At 28.7% G+C, this 16,422-nt stretch overlaps 1 protein-coding gene and 1 long non-coding RNA gene across 2 annotated transcripts; both read right to left on the minus strand.

The window, feature by feature from the left end:
- Positions 1-1,468: 1,468 nt before the first annotated feature.
- Positions 1,469-11,671, minus strand: LOC111708160 (uncharacterized). Its single transcript, XM_023481451.1, has 18 exons — positions 11,550-11,671; positions 11,390-11,500; positions 11,190-11,284; positions 11,015-11,112; positions 10,905-10,960; positions 10,787-10,847; positions 10,157-10,195; positions 10,032-10,069; positions 9,899-9,965; positions 5,607-5,694; positions 4,903-4,981; positions 4,483-4,552; positions 3,594-3,698; positions 3,450-3,503; positions 3,213-3,287; positions 2,308-2,400; positions 1,659-1,733; positions 1,469-1,561 (listed from the first exon to the last, which is right to left on the minus strand). Exons 1-18 carry the CDS (start codon positions 11,603-11,605, stop codon positions 1,469-1,471), a joined length of 1,353 nt encoding a protein of 450 aa, XP_023337219.1. The 5' UTR covers positions 11,606-11,671.
- Positions 11,672-11,677: 6 nt separating this feature from the next.
- On the minus strand, positions 11,678-12,791 carry LOC111708154 (uncharacterized). Its single transcript, XR_002766597.1, has 3 exons — positions 12,746-12,791; positions 12,065-12,191; positions 11,678-12,000 (listed from the first exon to the last, which is right to left on the minus strand). It is a non-coding gene; the product is annotated as an uncharacterized LOC111708154 (long non-coding RNA).
- Between the last annotated feature and the right edge of the window lie 3,631 nt (positions 12,792-16,422).

Consider the following 16,422-nt stretch of genomic DNA (forward strand, 5'->3'; position numbering starts at 1 on the left):
CAAGGAGAGTCTATGGTTTCCAGCAATAGGTAGGGTAGTTAATCATTTTTGAAAACGATCGTTAAACGATTGTTTTTTGTTTCGTTTTTCAATCGTTTTTAAAAACGATTGTTTCGTTTTTGAAAAAAACGATCGTTTTAAAAACGACCCACTCATTTTGAATAACGATCGTTTTAGAAAACGGTCGTTTTTTAAATGATTTGTGACCGTCATTTATTCGATTATTTTTTTTAAAACGATCGCTTTTTCAAAAACTATCGTTTTTGAAAAAAAATATTGAAAATTATGTTAACAAAGGGTTGTCGTTAATGATAGCTTTTTCAAAAAGTTCGTATTTTAAAAAAGGTCGTTTAAAAAACTATCGTTTTTTAAAACTATCTTTTTTATAAAACTCGTTGTTTTGTTAACGATCATTTACCTGGACCCTTCCTAAACGATTTTTAAAATCAAACCTTCGTTTACGATTGTTAACGACGACCCTTTGTTAATTATTGTTAATCTGTTGATTCATTAATGATTGTTAACTAAGAGAGGATACCAACCTGAAGGGCACCTGTACTTATCATTAACTAGTTTTTAAAGAAAATATTAAGAAGTTTTAGCTCCTCCACAACTGTTTAACTTAATGTAAGACAACATTCAATAAAGTTGCATGTAATTTTTTTTAAAACAGTCGTTTTTTCTAAAAACGACTGTTTTATAAAGTTTGTCGTTTCATTAACGATATTTATCGTCAACCCTTTGTTAACGAATATTAATGACAACCTTTAAATAATGTTTTCAAAAGCAATCATTTTCTAAAAAACAATCGTATAAAAAACGGTCGCAAATCATTTTTATAAAAACGATCGTTTTAAAAAACGATAGTTATTCATTTTCTAAAATTTCAAATTGAGAGGGTCGTTTTTTTCCGAAAACGAAACGATCGTTTTTGAAAACGATTGAAAAACGAAGCAAAAATCGATCCTTTAACATTCGTTTTCAAAAACGATTAACAACCCTACCTGAATGCCTTAAAAGCATAATAAGTTAAAGGGATGTATCGACCTGGCTACCCAGGCTTAGACTTAGGGCTTTTTTTAGATAATTTGTTAACTTTGCGCAGCTGTCTTAAAAGTATGAATAAATCTTATATCTTTTTTGAGTAATCCTACCACAGATCATAGTTTTGAGAAATCCTACCACAGATCATAGTTTTGAGAAATCCTACCACAGATCATAGTTTTTATCTGTTATTGTATTAAGCAGTTTGAATCTCTACTGGATAATAACACATTCAGTTAATAAATCTTTTAAAACTTTTTATTTAAATGAAAATAAAAATTACAAAATTTAATTTTTTTTTTTTTTTTCTCCAAAACTCTGAAGATCTCAAAAGTGAAAGCTAAAAATAATGGATTTTTTTTAACATATAATTGATTTGACCCTAAGATCAGTTTTAAGTCAAGACAAGACTTTTTTTGATTGATCAATCTAAAAAATCCATCCCTAAGGTGGAACAAATTAATCCTATTCCAAGAATGATAAAAGCTACTGCAACATGTTCAACTCTCATTTTCTCCTTCATCATGAACATAAAAATATTGAAAATTGCTTTTAAAGAAAATATTTGTAGGCAAATATTTGAAGGGGGTTTTTATAAAGAAATGCATTCTTACCCCTTGTGATTGTGAATTATTATCTTCATCTGTAACTTCTCTTAAATAGTTTTTAATCTTTACACTAAATCCAGCCTTAACAAGATTTAATTTTGTTTATTTACAGAACAAGTCTTAAAATGTATGATTAGCTTTCTAGTCTAACACCGATTAAATGAACCCGATATGTTGCTTTCATTTCAAGTGTAAATGTTGCACTACCAAAGCGTCTCTCTGGATCTTTGTTAACTATGAAAAAAGCTATAATATTATAGCTCACTAGGCGTTTATGTCGCTTCCCGCTCATCTTCTATTTAAATTGAGAACATGTTCTTTTTGTTTCCATTTTAAAACAAAGAAGAAAAAATTTCGGATTTTAAAAAAAATTCGCGGATTTTCAAGGATATAATTTTTTTTACAAAGTTAAAAACCTTTAAAACACATTTCTTTAAAATTTTTATCATTTATAAACCTTCCCTGTGGCCATGTGATGTCCCACAAAAAATTGAGGCGCAATCAGTTCAGCCGTTTTGACGTTTATTGGATACAAACAAACAAACACCCAAACAGTTAATTACAACTTGATATATATGTAGATTAATACATTCATTTGTTCTAATAATATCATCAATGTTGCTGAAGCTTAATCATCTGATTCTTGTTCATTTACCTGATTACAAATAAGAATATGATTATCTAAGAAGTTTTGCCATTTTGAGTTTTTTTGCAAAATCCACCCTGCATAATACACTCTTATTGCCTCCTAAAATTATTTAGTTAATTTTCAATACTAAACTATACTTCAATTTAAATATCTAAATATCTAGTTTAATTTTGTTTCAGGATGGAAAACTTAGTGATTTCTTTTTTGCTTTTACCAAAAATAAAAATAAAAATGATGTTTAAATGACTTTTCTTCTTTTTGCTTTCTTGGGGATATTTTGCTGTGTAACATTGAGCATTTCTATTATGATTTTAACACAAATTACTAAATTTCAGTTAGAACAATGAAAATATATGTTTTTATATTTTTATTTGTTTTGATGGGTTAGAAATCAAAACATATTTTTTGAGATAATTTTATCACTATAAAAACTGGGGGTCTGAATCTGTGTATAGCATGGAGGGGGCATCCCAGGCCCCCCACCCCATAGAAAAAGACCTTTATAGAGATAAAGATAAGGGTTGAAATGCATGTTTATAATTTTTCAAGGCAAGCTCATTGAAAAAAGTAGACCACTAACTTCAATAGTTTTAAAAAAGTTTTAAAAAATTTTTTTTCGGTTTTTTAACAAACAATAAGATGGGCACATGATTTTACATATGTTTCAAGGGCTGTTTAAAAATGAAGTTTTTAGATAGTTTTTATATCAAAAAAGTTATAGGTTATTTTAGATTTTTTACATGGACTGGCCTTTTTACCATCCTGTACCCTACCTTTTAAAGGTGATCATGTCAAAAATGAGAGAGCTAGGAAAGAAAACTGGTGAGGGATGTATCAAACCCCCCAGCCTGTTTGTGGTAATAAAAAAAATCAGCTCTAGCTAAAGCTGCGTTTTAGATTGTTATACATACCTTACTTACATAGAAAACCGGAGATTTCATCTTTGATAAAGTTGGATCTTTCTTAACACTGTTCAGGAAATAATCCTGAAAAAAATAAAGATTAAAACTAAAACTCACAATCAAATTCTAAAATAATATTTTTTTTGGAATTGGAAGATATTTTGAACTCTTTGATTTTTATTTTAAATAAAATATTTAAACAAAATTTCATTGAAATTTGTTATTTTTTTCTTCAGAACTGCATACCTCTGTACCATAAGTAACAACAACTCCAGACTGTGTCATTTCTATCCTTTCTGACTAATAATTGAGCAAAACATTTGCTTAAATTATATTTAAGTCTATGATTATTTAAAATTCAAATATTTCTAAAATCTTGCAAAATTTTACCCAATCTGTCCAAGGTATAGTGTTATCAAGAACTGCAACTTGCCAGGGATTACTTGAGGAATTAAGAATACTGTATACAAGATCGGTTGGACCCATTTGAGCCATCTAGTAAATATAGAGATAAAACTGATTTATGAAATTTTGCATGCACATGATTTTGTGATAATTGCAAAATTTTTTCTATATAAATTTAAAGAAACTCAAGGCGCTTTGCGTCCTTCTTTCTGGGCTTTTAGGGCGCTTCACGCCCATCTTCTATTTAAATTGTGAACATGTTCTTTTTGTTTAAATTTCAAAACAAAGAAGAAAAGAATTTGGCGGATTTAAAAAAAAATTCGCGAATTTTCAAGAATTTAANGATGTCCCACAAAAAATTTGGGCCCGATCGGTTCAGCCGTTTTGACGTTTATTGGATACAAACAGACAGACAGACAAACAGACAAACAGACAAGCCAAATTTATATATAGATTATGTAAAAATTGTTAAAAGAAAACATTATTCAATTAAAAGCAATTAAGACTCAAAATCTACTCTTGCACTAAAACCCTGAAATTTCATTCACAGACAGAACATCATGTTTAGAATTTTAAACATAATATCAGACATATCTCAAAAATATTCATATCACTTGATTTCAAAATGTGTACAGCATGTTCAATAACATTATGAGCAAACTATTAACACATTTCCTCTGAAAGCTCAGTGCCCCTTATTTAATGAATTGCATAACTTGAATGAATTCATTAACAGAATTATAGGAAGGTCTTACATTTTTTATCCTTAGACTGTTAGTACGTATTTCTAAAGAACATATTATAGCAATGAAAAATCATTTCCCTAAGTTGGGTTACATTAGGGTTTCTTTTAATATTGTTGTTGGGTAGTTACCAGATTGTTTTCAACAATTTGTTGAGCAGTATCAATTGGAGTTTCAAAGGCTGGAGTAAGAACCATCGCTCTGAAATGATTAAGGTCACAAACTTTGAAGATCTTGAAAACAAGTGATAATCTTAGATTTGAAAATCTTTGGCAGTATGCTTCTGCATCATCGATAATCTCTAAACCCAAGTGAGTTTATTTCCCATTAACTTAGTTTCAGAAATGCTTAATAAAAATGAAATGATACATGATGTATTTAAAGCTGCGTGAGTGAGCTTTGTGCAAAATTTTGAAGGTTTAGATTTCAAAACAAATGATTTAAGCTGTTAAATAAAAAGGTAAAGTTAAAAAGGGTTAAATATATAATTAGTGTAATGTCAAGAACCTAACTAAACCAGAATAAATTGAAAGTTGAAAATAAAATTCTACCTTAAATTTCCAGAAAAGGCGTATGTCAGAACAGCAGAGCAAAGCCCCCAAACCAACATAAGGATACTCCCAGAATAAACTGAAAAACGCTTAGATTAAATCTTTTAAACTAGTGTTCGCTGAATTGTATACTCTCTGCAGTCAGACACAATCAATCAGAAATTTTTCATTATAAAACTGTTATTGTCTTAAAAATTTAAAATTACTTAGATCAAGCAGAAAAACTTTGTGTTTTTATTACTTTTCAATCATATATATTTTCAACACCAAAAAATTTAAGTTTTTATAGAATTATCCTTAGAATGTTTAATCTATATTTTTAAGCAAAAATATTATATTTGTAAATGTGTGAGTGTTGTCCTGGGCAACTTTCTGATAATGGTGAATCAAATAAAAAATTGAAGATTTTAATCAAAATCATATTAAAGTAGTTTCGGGTTATGTGTATGACTGCTTTTACTGTTCACTATGGGCCTATTGGTGGGTGTAGTGTTGGATAAGGATTTTATTAGTTATTCAAGTTCATTATTTTTGGCTTGTAAGAGGTCACTCAACAAATTTTAGAATTTCTTTTCTCCATTTTTATCTTTTATTCTTTTAAATTATATGTAAAACATATATTGTTTTTTATTAAGCATATATCTTCGTTTGCTTAAAATAATGAAAGGCTAAATTTAAATCAGAATTGGAAAAATTTTCTTTACCTCGCGTTGTTGATACCAGAAACCAATCAGGCATTGGCTCAGCATTCATTAGACTCAAGGGTATAAGTGCAGCACTTATGTTGTCTGGCTATAAAAAATTGTTAAAGTCTCTTTTAAAATCCGTAAATGAAAAAAGCTTTGTTGTAAGAAAGCAAATTACAATTAATTTAAAATGGTTCTTATAGTTTAAATATTAATGTTAAGAATAATTGCACTGTTCTTAAGAAACAGCACTGTACGAGGCAAGAAGAGTCTACCAATGATTAGTCTGGAAATCAGGATAAGTGTACCAAAATCAATGAGTGTCTTCATTAATAGTTAGAAATAATAATAATATTGGTAAAAGGGCAACAAGTTAAGCTTAAATAAATAAAAGTGAAGGAGTGATAAATGCATTTAGTATTTTTCTTTTACTTTCTTTTATTTCTATCTTTCTTTTATCTATTTTCTGCCAGATGAGGGGGGATGTGTAAGCAGAAAGAGATGAGAAAAATGAACCTAAGGATGGATAAAGGAAGGCTCAAAAACGAGGGGAGAATGAAAAAGGGGATTGAATAAGGGGGGGGGGGTGTATTTGAAATAAAAAAGTAATTGAGTCTTGTTTAAGGGACAAACAGCTAAGTGTCATATGATAATATTTCTCAAAGATGAAAAAAATTATTCAAACTGCGTAAATTTTCCGTATTTTGAATAATTCACTGTTGAACGTACATGTATCTATTTCAATATTATGATTCAAAGCCTTATGTCCAGAAACCCCCGCCCCCATCTTGTAATCAACTTTTTCCAACATTGATTTTCCATAAAAAAAACTCCCTTCGAACATTGATTTTCAAAAGTAAATATTTTTGATCATTACAGGAATCTCTTTTCTGGGTGGATCATGTTATTAGAAACAACGGAGCTAACCATCTTAAATCCAGGTATAGCTAAACTTTCAATCAATCAATCAATAAATAAATTAATTTTCACGAAGCCTTACCATGAGTATCAATAAATTACAAAATTAATTTTGAAATTAAAATTACAACATTCATTGATTAATCATTGACCCTGCACTTACTACAGAAACAATTAAAACATTTTTTTTATAGATAATGGAAAAACGTCTTTGCCACAATCTCAAATATTTCTTTGTAACCTGATGGTTTTAACCTTTGATAATTCAAACTTCAGTTATTTAATCTAACATGATTCATAATTTGAAATATTTAAATTCTACAACGGTGAGTTGTAAAGATATAGGGATTAGAAAAGCAGAGTTTGTAGCAGAAACTCAATTTTTTTTTTAAACTCTTTAATCTTGATCAAACTTAGGTTTAAGGTTAACCATTGTCAATCTCAATTACCACTTAATAATTGAAATGTGTCTTGATTGACGTCTACAGTCCATTTAAAAGTTTTTATTTTTTTTAGAAATCGTTATCTGAGTATGGTTGAGTTCTATCATTTAGATATTATTGGTGTTATCTTGATCGCTAGTACTATCAGGAAAATATTTCATTATTTTATACTTTTCATTATTTTTTACTTTTTATTATTTTTTACTTTTCATTATTTTTTACTTTTCATTATTTTTCACTTTTCATTATTTTTTACTTTTCATTATTTTTTACTTTTCATTATTTTTTACTTTTCATTATTTTTACTTCTTATTATTTTTTTACTTTTCATTATTCTTTACTTTTCATTATTTTTCACTTTTCTTAATTTATCACTTTTCATTATTTTTCACTTTTCATTATTTTTTACTTTTCATTATTTTTACTTTTCATTTTTTTACGTTTCATTATTTTTTACTTTTCATTATTTCTCACTTTTCATTATTTTTACTTTTCATTATTTTTTACTTTTCTTTATTTTTTACTTTTCATTTTTTTCACATTTCTTTTTTATTACTTTTTTTAACTTTTTACTTTTCATTATTTTTTATCAACATTTTTTACTTTTATTCTTTAATATGTATAAAAATGTGTATAAAAAAGTAAAAATTTCATTTTATATTCTTGTATATTATGGAACACACCTTCAAGACCTATTATAAAAGAATGAAATTGAGCCTTTGAAACAAACTCAGATTTTAAAACTGCTATAATTTTGCATCCTAATGGTATAAACCTCTTATTTTTATTTGATCAAACAAAATTCATAGTTTGAAATATATAAGGTCTACTACAATGTGTTGCAAAGAGATAGGGATTAGAAACTCAGAGTTTGTAGCTAAGACTCAATTTTTGTGAAATCCTTTTATGTAACCAAACAAGTTTGCTTTTCTCACTCATAAAGACGTACCTTGCACACACTTGACCATTTTCATAGATTGGGCAACCTACTGGAATACTATAAAAATTGTTTCGCCTTCATCGATGCATAATTTTGATTTAACAGACAGCTACGAACAAGACCAAAGTCATTGTTCATTTTTCATGTTAAATGTAACACCCTGTATATTGTAAAAAACCAGATTATAATTCTCCCAATGAAAAAAATGAAAATCTTTAGTTTTTTATTTTCCTGCGTTTTTCTTCACTTGCTCATCAAAGGTAATATAATTATAAATGTTATATGAAATATCATAGTTTAAATATCATTATATGAACAAAATCAATTATTGATTAAAAGCACGGACAACTTATTTCTATATCTTTATTAAATTTTTTATTATTTTTTTTACAATAGAAGTAGTATATCAGAAAACCAATTTTCAAACTAAAATTGGTTTTGACACATTCAAATTGTTTAGAAATATTCAAATATGGAACTAAGAATTCACAGAATCTCACATTTTCTAATTACTCGATATCTTTGAAACCTGATGTTGTGTAAACCTAGAATATATCAAAATTAGATTTTAAAAATTATCATTGAACTTGAATTCGGGTTGCAAAGTTATAGGGAATTTAGGGATTTAGTTGCAAAAACTCAACTTTTTAATATCCACTTTCGAACTTCAAAATTATTCAATACAATTCTAATATCATGTTTATTTGGACACACTATATTAATCTTTATATTGAGGTAAGCTGTGGAAGTTCATTTTCTTTCCTGGCACTCCAGCAGTCATCGTTAAATTCCTCAAAACATGGGGTATCGCTAAAGAACATTGTAAGACGACCTAAGAAGTTTCTATTATTTTAAAAATAAAGTTATAAGCTAACTTTTATGTGAAATAAGGCTAATTTGAAAAACTTGATCTCTAAAGATGTTTAAGTGTTCCGGGGGATTGCATTTAATCCACAGGACTGCAAGTACAGTGATCCAAAGGTTTCAAGCTCTCAAACAAAAATCAACAAATATTTTGTCCATTACTTCTGAAAACCTTGAAACTATAATCAATGAAATTAAAGTTTAAAAATGTACATGTTAAGGCTACAAACAAGAAAAATTAAGCTAGTGAGGTAATATTAACCCTATTCCTGCTGGGGGGGGGGCAATTTGACCCCCCCTGTAGTTTTTTTTTACTTAACTCAAAAAGTATTGGTCTGAGGCTGTTGAAATTTTCTGACTTTTCCCACATACCCAAACCCCTCCCTTTTGGCCTAATAGCGGGCTTTAATACTAACTGCCTGAGTCCTCAGGCACACTGCCTGAATGAAAAAATTGCAAATTTTTTGCAAACAACCTGTCAAAGGAAATTTGCACATTTTTAGTTTTTCTTGATTAAAAATCAGGTTATTTAAAATGTTGCAAAACTTTTTGCAAATTTTAAATGGCATGGTCAAGGGCTTTTCAAAAATGTATAATATATCATTTATTGGACAAATTTTTCAAAAACATTTTTACTATATAACTGGATTTTGCAATAAAAAAATTCAATTTTTGCAAATTTACAATTTTTTTTGCAGATTCTAAAAGTAGATCACAAGAGCTTTCCAATATTATTACCTGTGTTTGTTTTTCAAAGTAATAATGAAAAATACAACCATGCAGGGCTTTGTTTTTGTTTTTGTTTTTATTATTAACGAGTTCAATAAACTTAAATGAATAATGCATAGACACTTTAAGAACTGTCAATGAGAAGGTTCAACACAGATTGGTACACTAATTGTGTTATTGGTACACTCTTCTTGCCTCGGCACTGAGAGCATCTGTTCATTTCAAGAACCAGTCCAACTGTTAGCCAGCTACAAGTACAGCAAGCTGTACAGTACAATTACAGAGTAAGTATGGCAAACCAGGACTATACGCCAAATATATGATTCCCTTCAAAATTGTATCAGAAAAGGCACAGTGGTAACAATATAAGTGGAAAACTGATTTTTAAATAAGGTATTTTGAAAGAAAAGCTTAACCTGCTTAAATCCAAGATTGCGTAATATATTCACAACACCCAAAAGAACAATGCTGGCTGTTACAGTGCTAAATTATATTGTTAAAACTGCAAACTATAAACTGTATATTTTATAATATGTATAATATATTTACCTTACTATAATACCTATCCAAGTATATCTATCAAAGACCTAGTTTTTCAGCATTTATAAGATTCAAAAAGCATTGAAAATATATTGAGGGTTTCTCTCATATAAAAGTAAAAATTGAATTCTGACCTTAATTATGTTGTTCATTGGAGACTTCTTCCCAGGGAACTAAACATTTTGATGAAATTTTTTTCATTCAAATGAATTAGTACAAAATAGTATTTTTTGCTTTGTCATGCACACAAATATAATACACACTCACCATGCAAACCAAGTTAAATCTAAACTAATTACAAGTGAAAAATTTGAGAATTAAAAGGAATCAATTGTGTTACTTTTATTTTTGCGAAAAAATTAGTCAATCTCTATGTATCTGAAAATTGCCTTCAAATAATTGAGCTTTCTTTAATAAGATGAGTTAAATTTCCTTGTTTGCAAAAATACATCAGGAGTATTGCGAAATCCTTAGCCTTGATTTAAAGTCATTGAACACATAATTTTATACACTGCAATTCCAATATCTTTTCATCGTTATGTATACTAGTAAATAATTGATCTTTCCATTTTATTTTGCTCTAAAGATCTACAATATTAGGTTGCATAGATATGAGAGTAAGCAAAATAGAGAATGTGGCGAGTAGTCACTTCCTTTTTACATCAAATAATTATCGCTTGCTGTCATTTCATTTCTGTATTTTATAAAAGTTGTCATTGACAGACAAAATAATCTCTTGATGCTGTAGGTAGAGATTTTATAACCTTAGTTATCCAGCGAACATCGTCAAGTCCAACTGGATGTGTATAAGATATCAATTCAAGCCTGAAATTTAAATTTCAATTTTAACAAACTGTTAAGTATGAATAGCCCAAAATATACCTTTCTGAAGAATAAGATATGAAACCCGTTCCAAGGTCTGCATGGCCAAAACCAACCTTAAAACAATAAAATGTAATTTCGGAAACAGTAGCATTTGTGATTTTTATTACCAGTGACACTACACCAAAGGGCCAGGTTCCTGTTGAGGTATTTTTTACTCCCCATGAATCATTAGCAAAAATAAACTCTGTCATTAATTCATATCTTTCTAAACAATAGATTTAGTCTTTTTCTTTAAACCATGAAAATATGTTTTTCACCATTACTGTAAAAATAAAAATTTACCAATAAAAGCATGTAGAAAATATCCTTCATATGTAGCAAGGTCTAACTTATTGTCATTATATTTCAACATGGGTTCATAATTGTTGTATGCAATCCTAAATATTAGAGTAGAAGTGAAGATTTGCTATCAAACTGAACATTTTATTGAAGTTTTAAAAACCTTTTCTACTTCTTTTGCTAGTTTTTAAGGTATTAAAAACCTGATATTGTGATTCAGACATTGGTCCATCTTATTCTCTGAATCTAATTTAAAAACTACAGTTTCACGAAAAGGGATCCAAGCCCCTTCATAAATCTGTCCAAACAGGTCTCTAAATCAAAAAATTTTTCAATTGGGCTTTTGTTAATGAACATTCTCACCTGTACTCAAATTTTCTTGAACCCATGGTCAGCTGTACATATCTGTAATCTGACATGGAAACCAAAATTCTAATATTTCTGATGTTTATACTTTTGAGAGCATTTAAACAACAATTACCTTGAAAAAATGAAAAAATGTTTTACAGACCAAGAAAGATATATTTAGAACCCTTAAGCCTTTTTCACATAGAAGTGTAGCAAACTAAGAAAAAATATGAACTTTCTGGAAGAGCTTTCTTTTGAATGTCCCACTTTTTAGAACCTTCTACCTTTACAAATAGTTTTTCTTTATTCAATAAAATATATTAGGCTTACAGGTGTTAACATATATTTATCAAACATTTGATTTTTGCTTCCCATGCTGAAAAGGATTCAAATGATTATAGCTTTGATAAAAAAAGATGAGAGTTGGCTCTAATCCAAGATACTTGACATCAGTTGGCAACATTTCCTCAATAAAATCATTATTTTTACTATAAATAAATATTCAAAATATTATGATCTCACAAATTTACCTTGTTTGCAATAAGAAAGACACATTTAGTGGTTATATCTTTAACCTTCAGATGATCTTTTAGGTTAGAAACATCTTCAACAATGATATGCTGATCCCAGTTTCCTGGGTCACCGATTCTATCCAATCTGCAATTTGTTTTTTTCTTTGATGAAAATCTTGTTTTAAACCCTAATATTTGTGTTTTAAAGAGAGTATAAGCATAATTTATAATAACCCTCCATGAGAAGAGGGCACTAGAGAACAATAGAGAATTTAAATAACTAGGCCCTGATTAATTCAATTAATTTGATTTTTGGTTAACATCTCTGTAAATCTGCTTAAAGATAAGGTTAGTGATTTAAAACAATACATATAAGTGATACAATACATATAGTGATGTACCTTAGGGACGTTCATGTTTGGGTCATTTTTGGTTTATTTTTTCTTTTATGGTTAAAATTTAGCAAAGTGTAAAGAAAGTGAATGTATTTTTAATTGTGTTTTCTAAATATTAGTTCATCTTACGCTATAAGTAAAAAACAACCAAACAACGATTCAATAATGATGAAAACTATGAGCATATCAAAGACATTGCTAAATTTAATAAAATATAAGTTTAACATAATACAGTTTTGAAATCTTTGAAGTTTTATAAAACTTTTTCTAAAATCTATTCAAAACAATTAACAACAATACATACCCTACATAGATTCTCAAGCAATGTTCACTTGGCTCACTTCTTGAAAGATATTGAATTTTGAATTTTCGTTTTCTAATTATGATTGGAATCTTTAGATTTTAAATTTCTAAATTTATATTTTAAAATATTATCTTTTCCTTGTAAACCATGAAATTATTTTTTGAGCATCTTGATTTTGATGAATCTTGAATCTTGCAAATAATTTAGTTTTTCTTTCAACTACATCCAATATTGTCATACCATTTACCGATACTAGGATACTAACAATTAGCACAGAGGCCTTGCAATTCAATAGCATTGTAATCTGTTCATTAAAGAGTTTTAAAATAACTAGATTATATCTCTAATTTGATTAATTTGGATATTAATCTTTTTGTAACCTTTTTTAAAATTATCCAGAAGTTAAATGAAAAAATGGGACTATTACTTTACTTGTTAATTAACAAAAATTAAAAGGGTTTTCAAAAATGTATATTTGACAACTTTTGAATAAAATATTTGAGGATTGAAATATTAGTCTGCAAAGAGATAAAACATTTGAAAGCTAAAGGTGAGTGTTCAATCAGGGTTCCTTCTGCAAGCCTTGCAACTTAAAAATAATCAACTTTTATTTCTCATTTCTGGCGCTACAACATCTGTTCTATATCCATATGCTCTATGGCCATTTGCTCTAGTTCCATTTGCTCTATCAAGTCATTTGTTCTATACGTCATATGCTCTATATTCAATCTGCTCTATACCTCATTTGTTCTATGACTAAACACATCATTTGCTCTATAACCTAAACATACACTATATAATAGCTTTTATTGGAATTCCTGAGCATAACTTGACTATGAAATGTGGGATTTTTTTTTGGAAAATTCGCAAATTGCAGTTTTAATCAGTTCTTCAAAGTCCATCATTTGCTCACGGTGGGCATCCAGTCACACCACAGACCTTCACTGAAGCTGTGGAACTCCTTCCAGAGAAGTACAAGTTGACAAGTGTGGGTGAGCGTTTTCTTGGCTACTCAGATGACACTATGGAGAATGGTGATACAACATTTATGCTTTTATGAGTCCAGTCGGTCATAAACATGTTTATAGAGCAAATGACATATTAAGCCATATATAGATCAATTGACATATAGAGCAAATGTTGTTATCCATGAGCTATAGAGCAAATGGTTAATAGAGCAAATTGAACTAGAGCAAATGGCCATAGAGCAAATGGAATTAGAGCATATGTCGTAGCGCCCTAATTTCCTGCAATAACTTAGTGGGAATTTGTGAGATAATTTTTTTTGTCTTGATATTTAACAGTTTTGATTAGATATTCAGCACAATTTTTACTTCTATTTTTGCAATCAATATATTATATTTAGATATATATCTATAAAAAAAGCTAAAATAAAACCCCTCGTACTTAACAGTTTAAAAAGTTTTTTTAAATTTAATTATTTAAAAATTCTAGGGACAACTTAAATATTTCAAATAACAATAACGCCTGGCTAATATGTACTTAAAATAACAAAAAAAATTGATTTGGTAAATATAAATCTTATTGGAATATGAGAAAGTGTGTTTCCTCTTTTTAAGGCTTGTAAACAATTTTCTAAAAAAACGTTAAAAAAAGGTTTGTGCATGATGCACGATATCTTTCCAAGAAGGGGATTATATCTATCTCTTGATCATATCAAGTATTTTAGAGTGTATTAAAAAAGAGATTTTTTCACCAAAAATAATAAGTTTATGATATTTTCTTTATTTTCTTCTATTTAAATATTTTCAAACCAAGGGAAGATGGAGGTGGGCACATTTTTTCGTTAATTTGTTCATTGTTCATTAACAACCCATTAAGTTAGAAATATTCATCAACAACCCATTCAGTTTGGAATATTAAACGTTTAGACCATCAGTATCAATATTTTTGACCTTTTTTGAAAATCCTTTGGTTTTACAAAATTCTGTTAACAAACCATTTCCAAATTTGAGAAGAGTTGCAAAATATTTTGATTGAAGTCAAAGTAGTAAAAACGCTTGTTAAGTTGGCTTAACTGATAAATTTTCCAATGATAACATCTCTTACTCATAGCAGTTGTTGCAGAAGGATTTATATTAAATTTTAGTTAGTTGGAAAGTCACAGTCGTACCGTTGTTTAGTCTATGTGATCCTGGTTAATAGGGCGACTAAAGTGAATTTGGCTTTGATGATCCAACAAATTTTGTTAGAAGAAAATTTAAATTTCTTAGAGTGAAAGATATTTGATTTCCCAAAAAAGTTGTTGTCCAGAAATTTTTTGTCTCTTGAGACAAGCAAAATGTTTTGTCCCCAGGGACAGATATAAAACTTAACAACACCACGGTGAATTCGTGATTTATTTTCCAGTGGACAAAAGTGCTGTAGAGAATTGTTCTGACTATCCATGTCTTTAGTCAATGTTGCATATATCAATACAATGAAAACAGACAGCTTCTCTTTATTTACTTGTAAACTTGTAATTTAAAAAATCAAATTATTTTTATTTAAAAGTTATCTATATTGTATTGATAAAATCACAGACCGCTGTTGTATTAGAATCTTGATATTAGCTAGATTTGACCTTCAATGCATGCTAGTTAATTAATAATTTAAGTAACTTAACTCATTATGTTTAAAGTACAATAATTGCAGAGCTCAACTCTCTAAAAAATATGTTGTTCTTTGCTAAAAAGATTACTGAGAAACTGGGGGAAGAATTGGTTGACATTTAGAGATGTTGTCTCGAATAAATATTTGATAACATTTATTTTTTAGATTTGCAAATCCAATATATTTTTCTTAAAGTGCCAAAAATGTTATTCCAAGTAGGGCTTGGCACCTTCAGATCTTTAAAAACCTGTTTGTTAATTTATTTATATTAATGGAACTTACAATCTTTTAAGTGTGTGCACTCTATCTTAGCTAAGAACTTAATGTTCCATTCTGTTAATGACTGACATGGTAAATATGCAGCTAAAAATATCTCTTTATAGTTGTCCTATATCAGACAAAATACAATTTTAGGTCAGAGATTCATTAGATCACAAAAACTTTAGATCAAAAATCACTAAGGTCATCATTTTTATGATATTTTTTTTAAGAATTTTTAATTTTTTAATTTTGAAAAGGTTACTTTTGCAACCAAACACCATCAAACAATCTTATTTAGGTTTACTATTGCAACCAAACACCATCATACAATCTTATTTAGGTTTACTATTGCAGCCAAACACCATCATACAATCTTATTTAGGTTTACTATTACAGCTAAACACCATCATACAACCTTATTTAGGTTTACTATAAGCAGCCAAACACCATCATACAATCTTATTTAGGTTTACAAAATTGTAAAAAATTATTTTAATAGTTTTGCAGTATTCCAGTTTTTCACAGTTTGGGATTCTTTGGGTCCCGGACCCTCCCCCAATTGAGGGGGGTGGGGGTGATCCCAGAACCCTGAAAACCCCAAGTGGAAACAACCTCCCAACATTTATTTCTATATTTATATTTTATATTTTTATATTTTCAAAATAATTGGTATTATAGATAGTCTGTACATTCTTCTTATCTATGTATTGGTAAAGAATTCTTCTAATCTCTGTTTAGCTCATTTTATGTAATTAAATTCAATATCTCAGCTGCTGACACTGAACTCATGTATCTAAATTCAA

This window comes from Eurytemora carolleeae, unplaced genomic scaffold, assembly GCF_000591075.1.
Source record: "Eurytemora carolleeae unplaced genomic scaffold, Eaff_2.0 scaffold723, whole genome shotgun sequence".
Lineage (NCBI taxonomy): Eukaryota > Metazoa > Arthropoda > Copepoda > Calanoida > Temoridae > Eurytemora > Eurytemora carolleeae.

Excerpts from the sequence above, each read along its gene's own strand:
- LOC111708160 (XM_023481451.1), bottom strand. The coding sequence starts at position 11,605 with ATGTCAGATTACAGATATGTACAGCTGACCATGGGTTCAAGAAAATTT. Across the intron at positions 4,553-4,902 it reads GCCTTTTCTGGAAATTTAAG|AGCGATGGTTCTTACTCCAG; the intron begins GTAGAATTTTAT and ends TAATCATTTCAG. Across the intron at positions 2,401-3,212 it reads CGGTTTTCTATGTAAGTAAG|GAGGCAATAAGAGTGTATTA; the intron begins GTATGTATAACA and ends AAATAATTTTAG.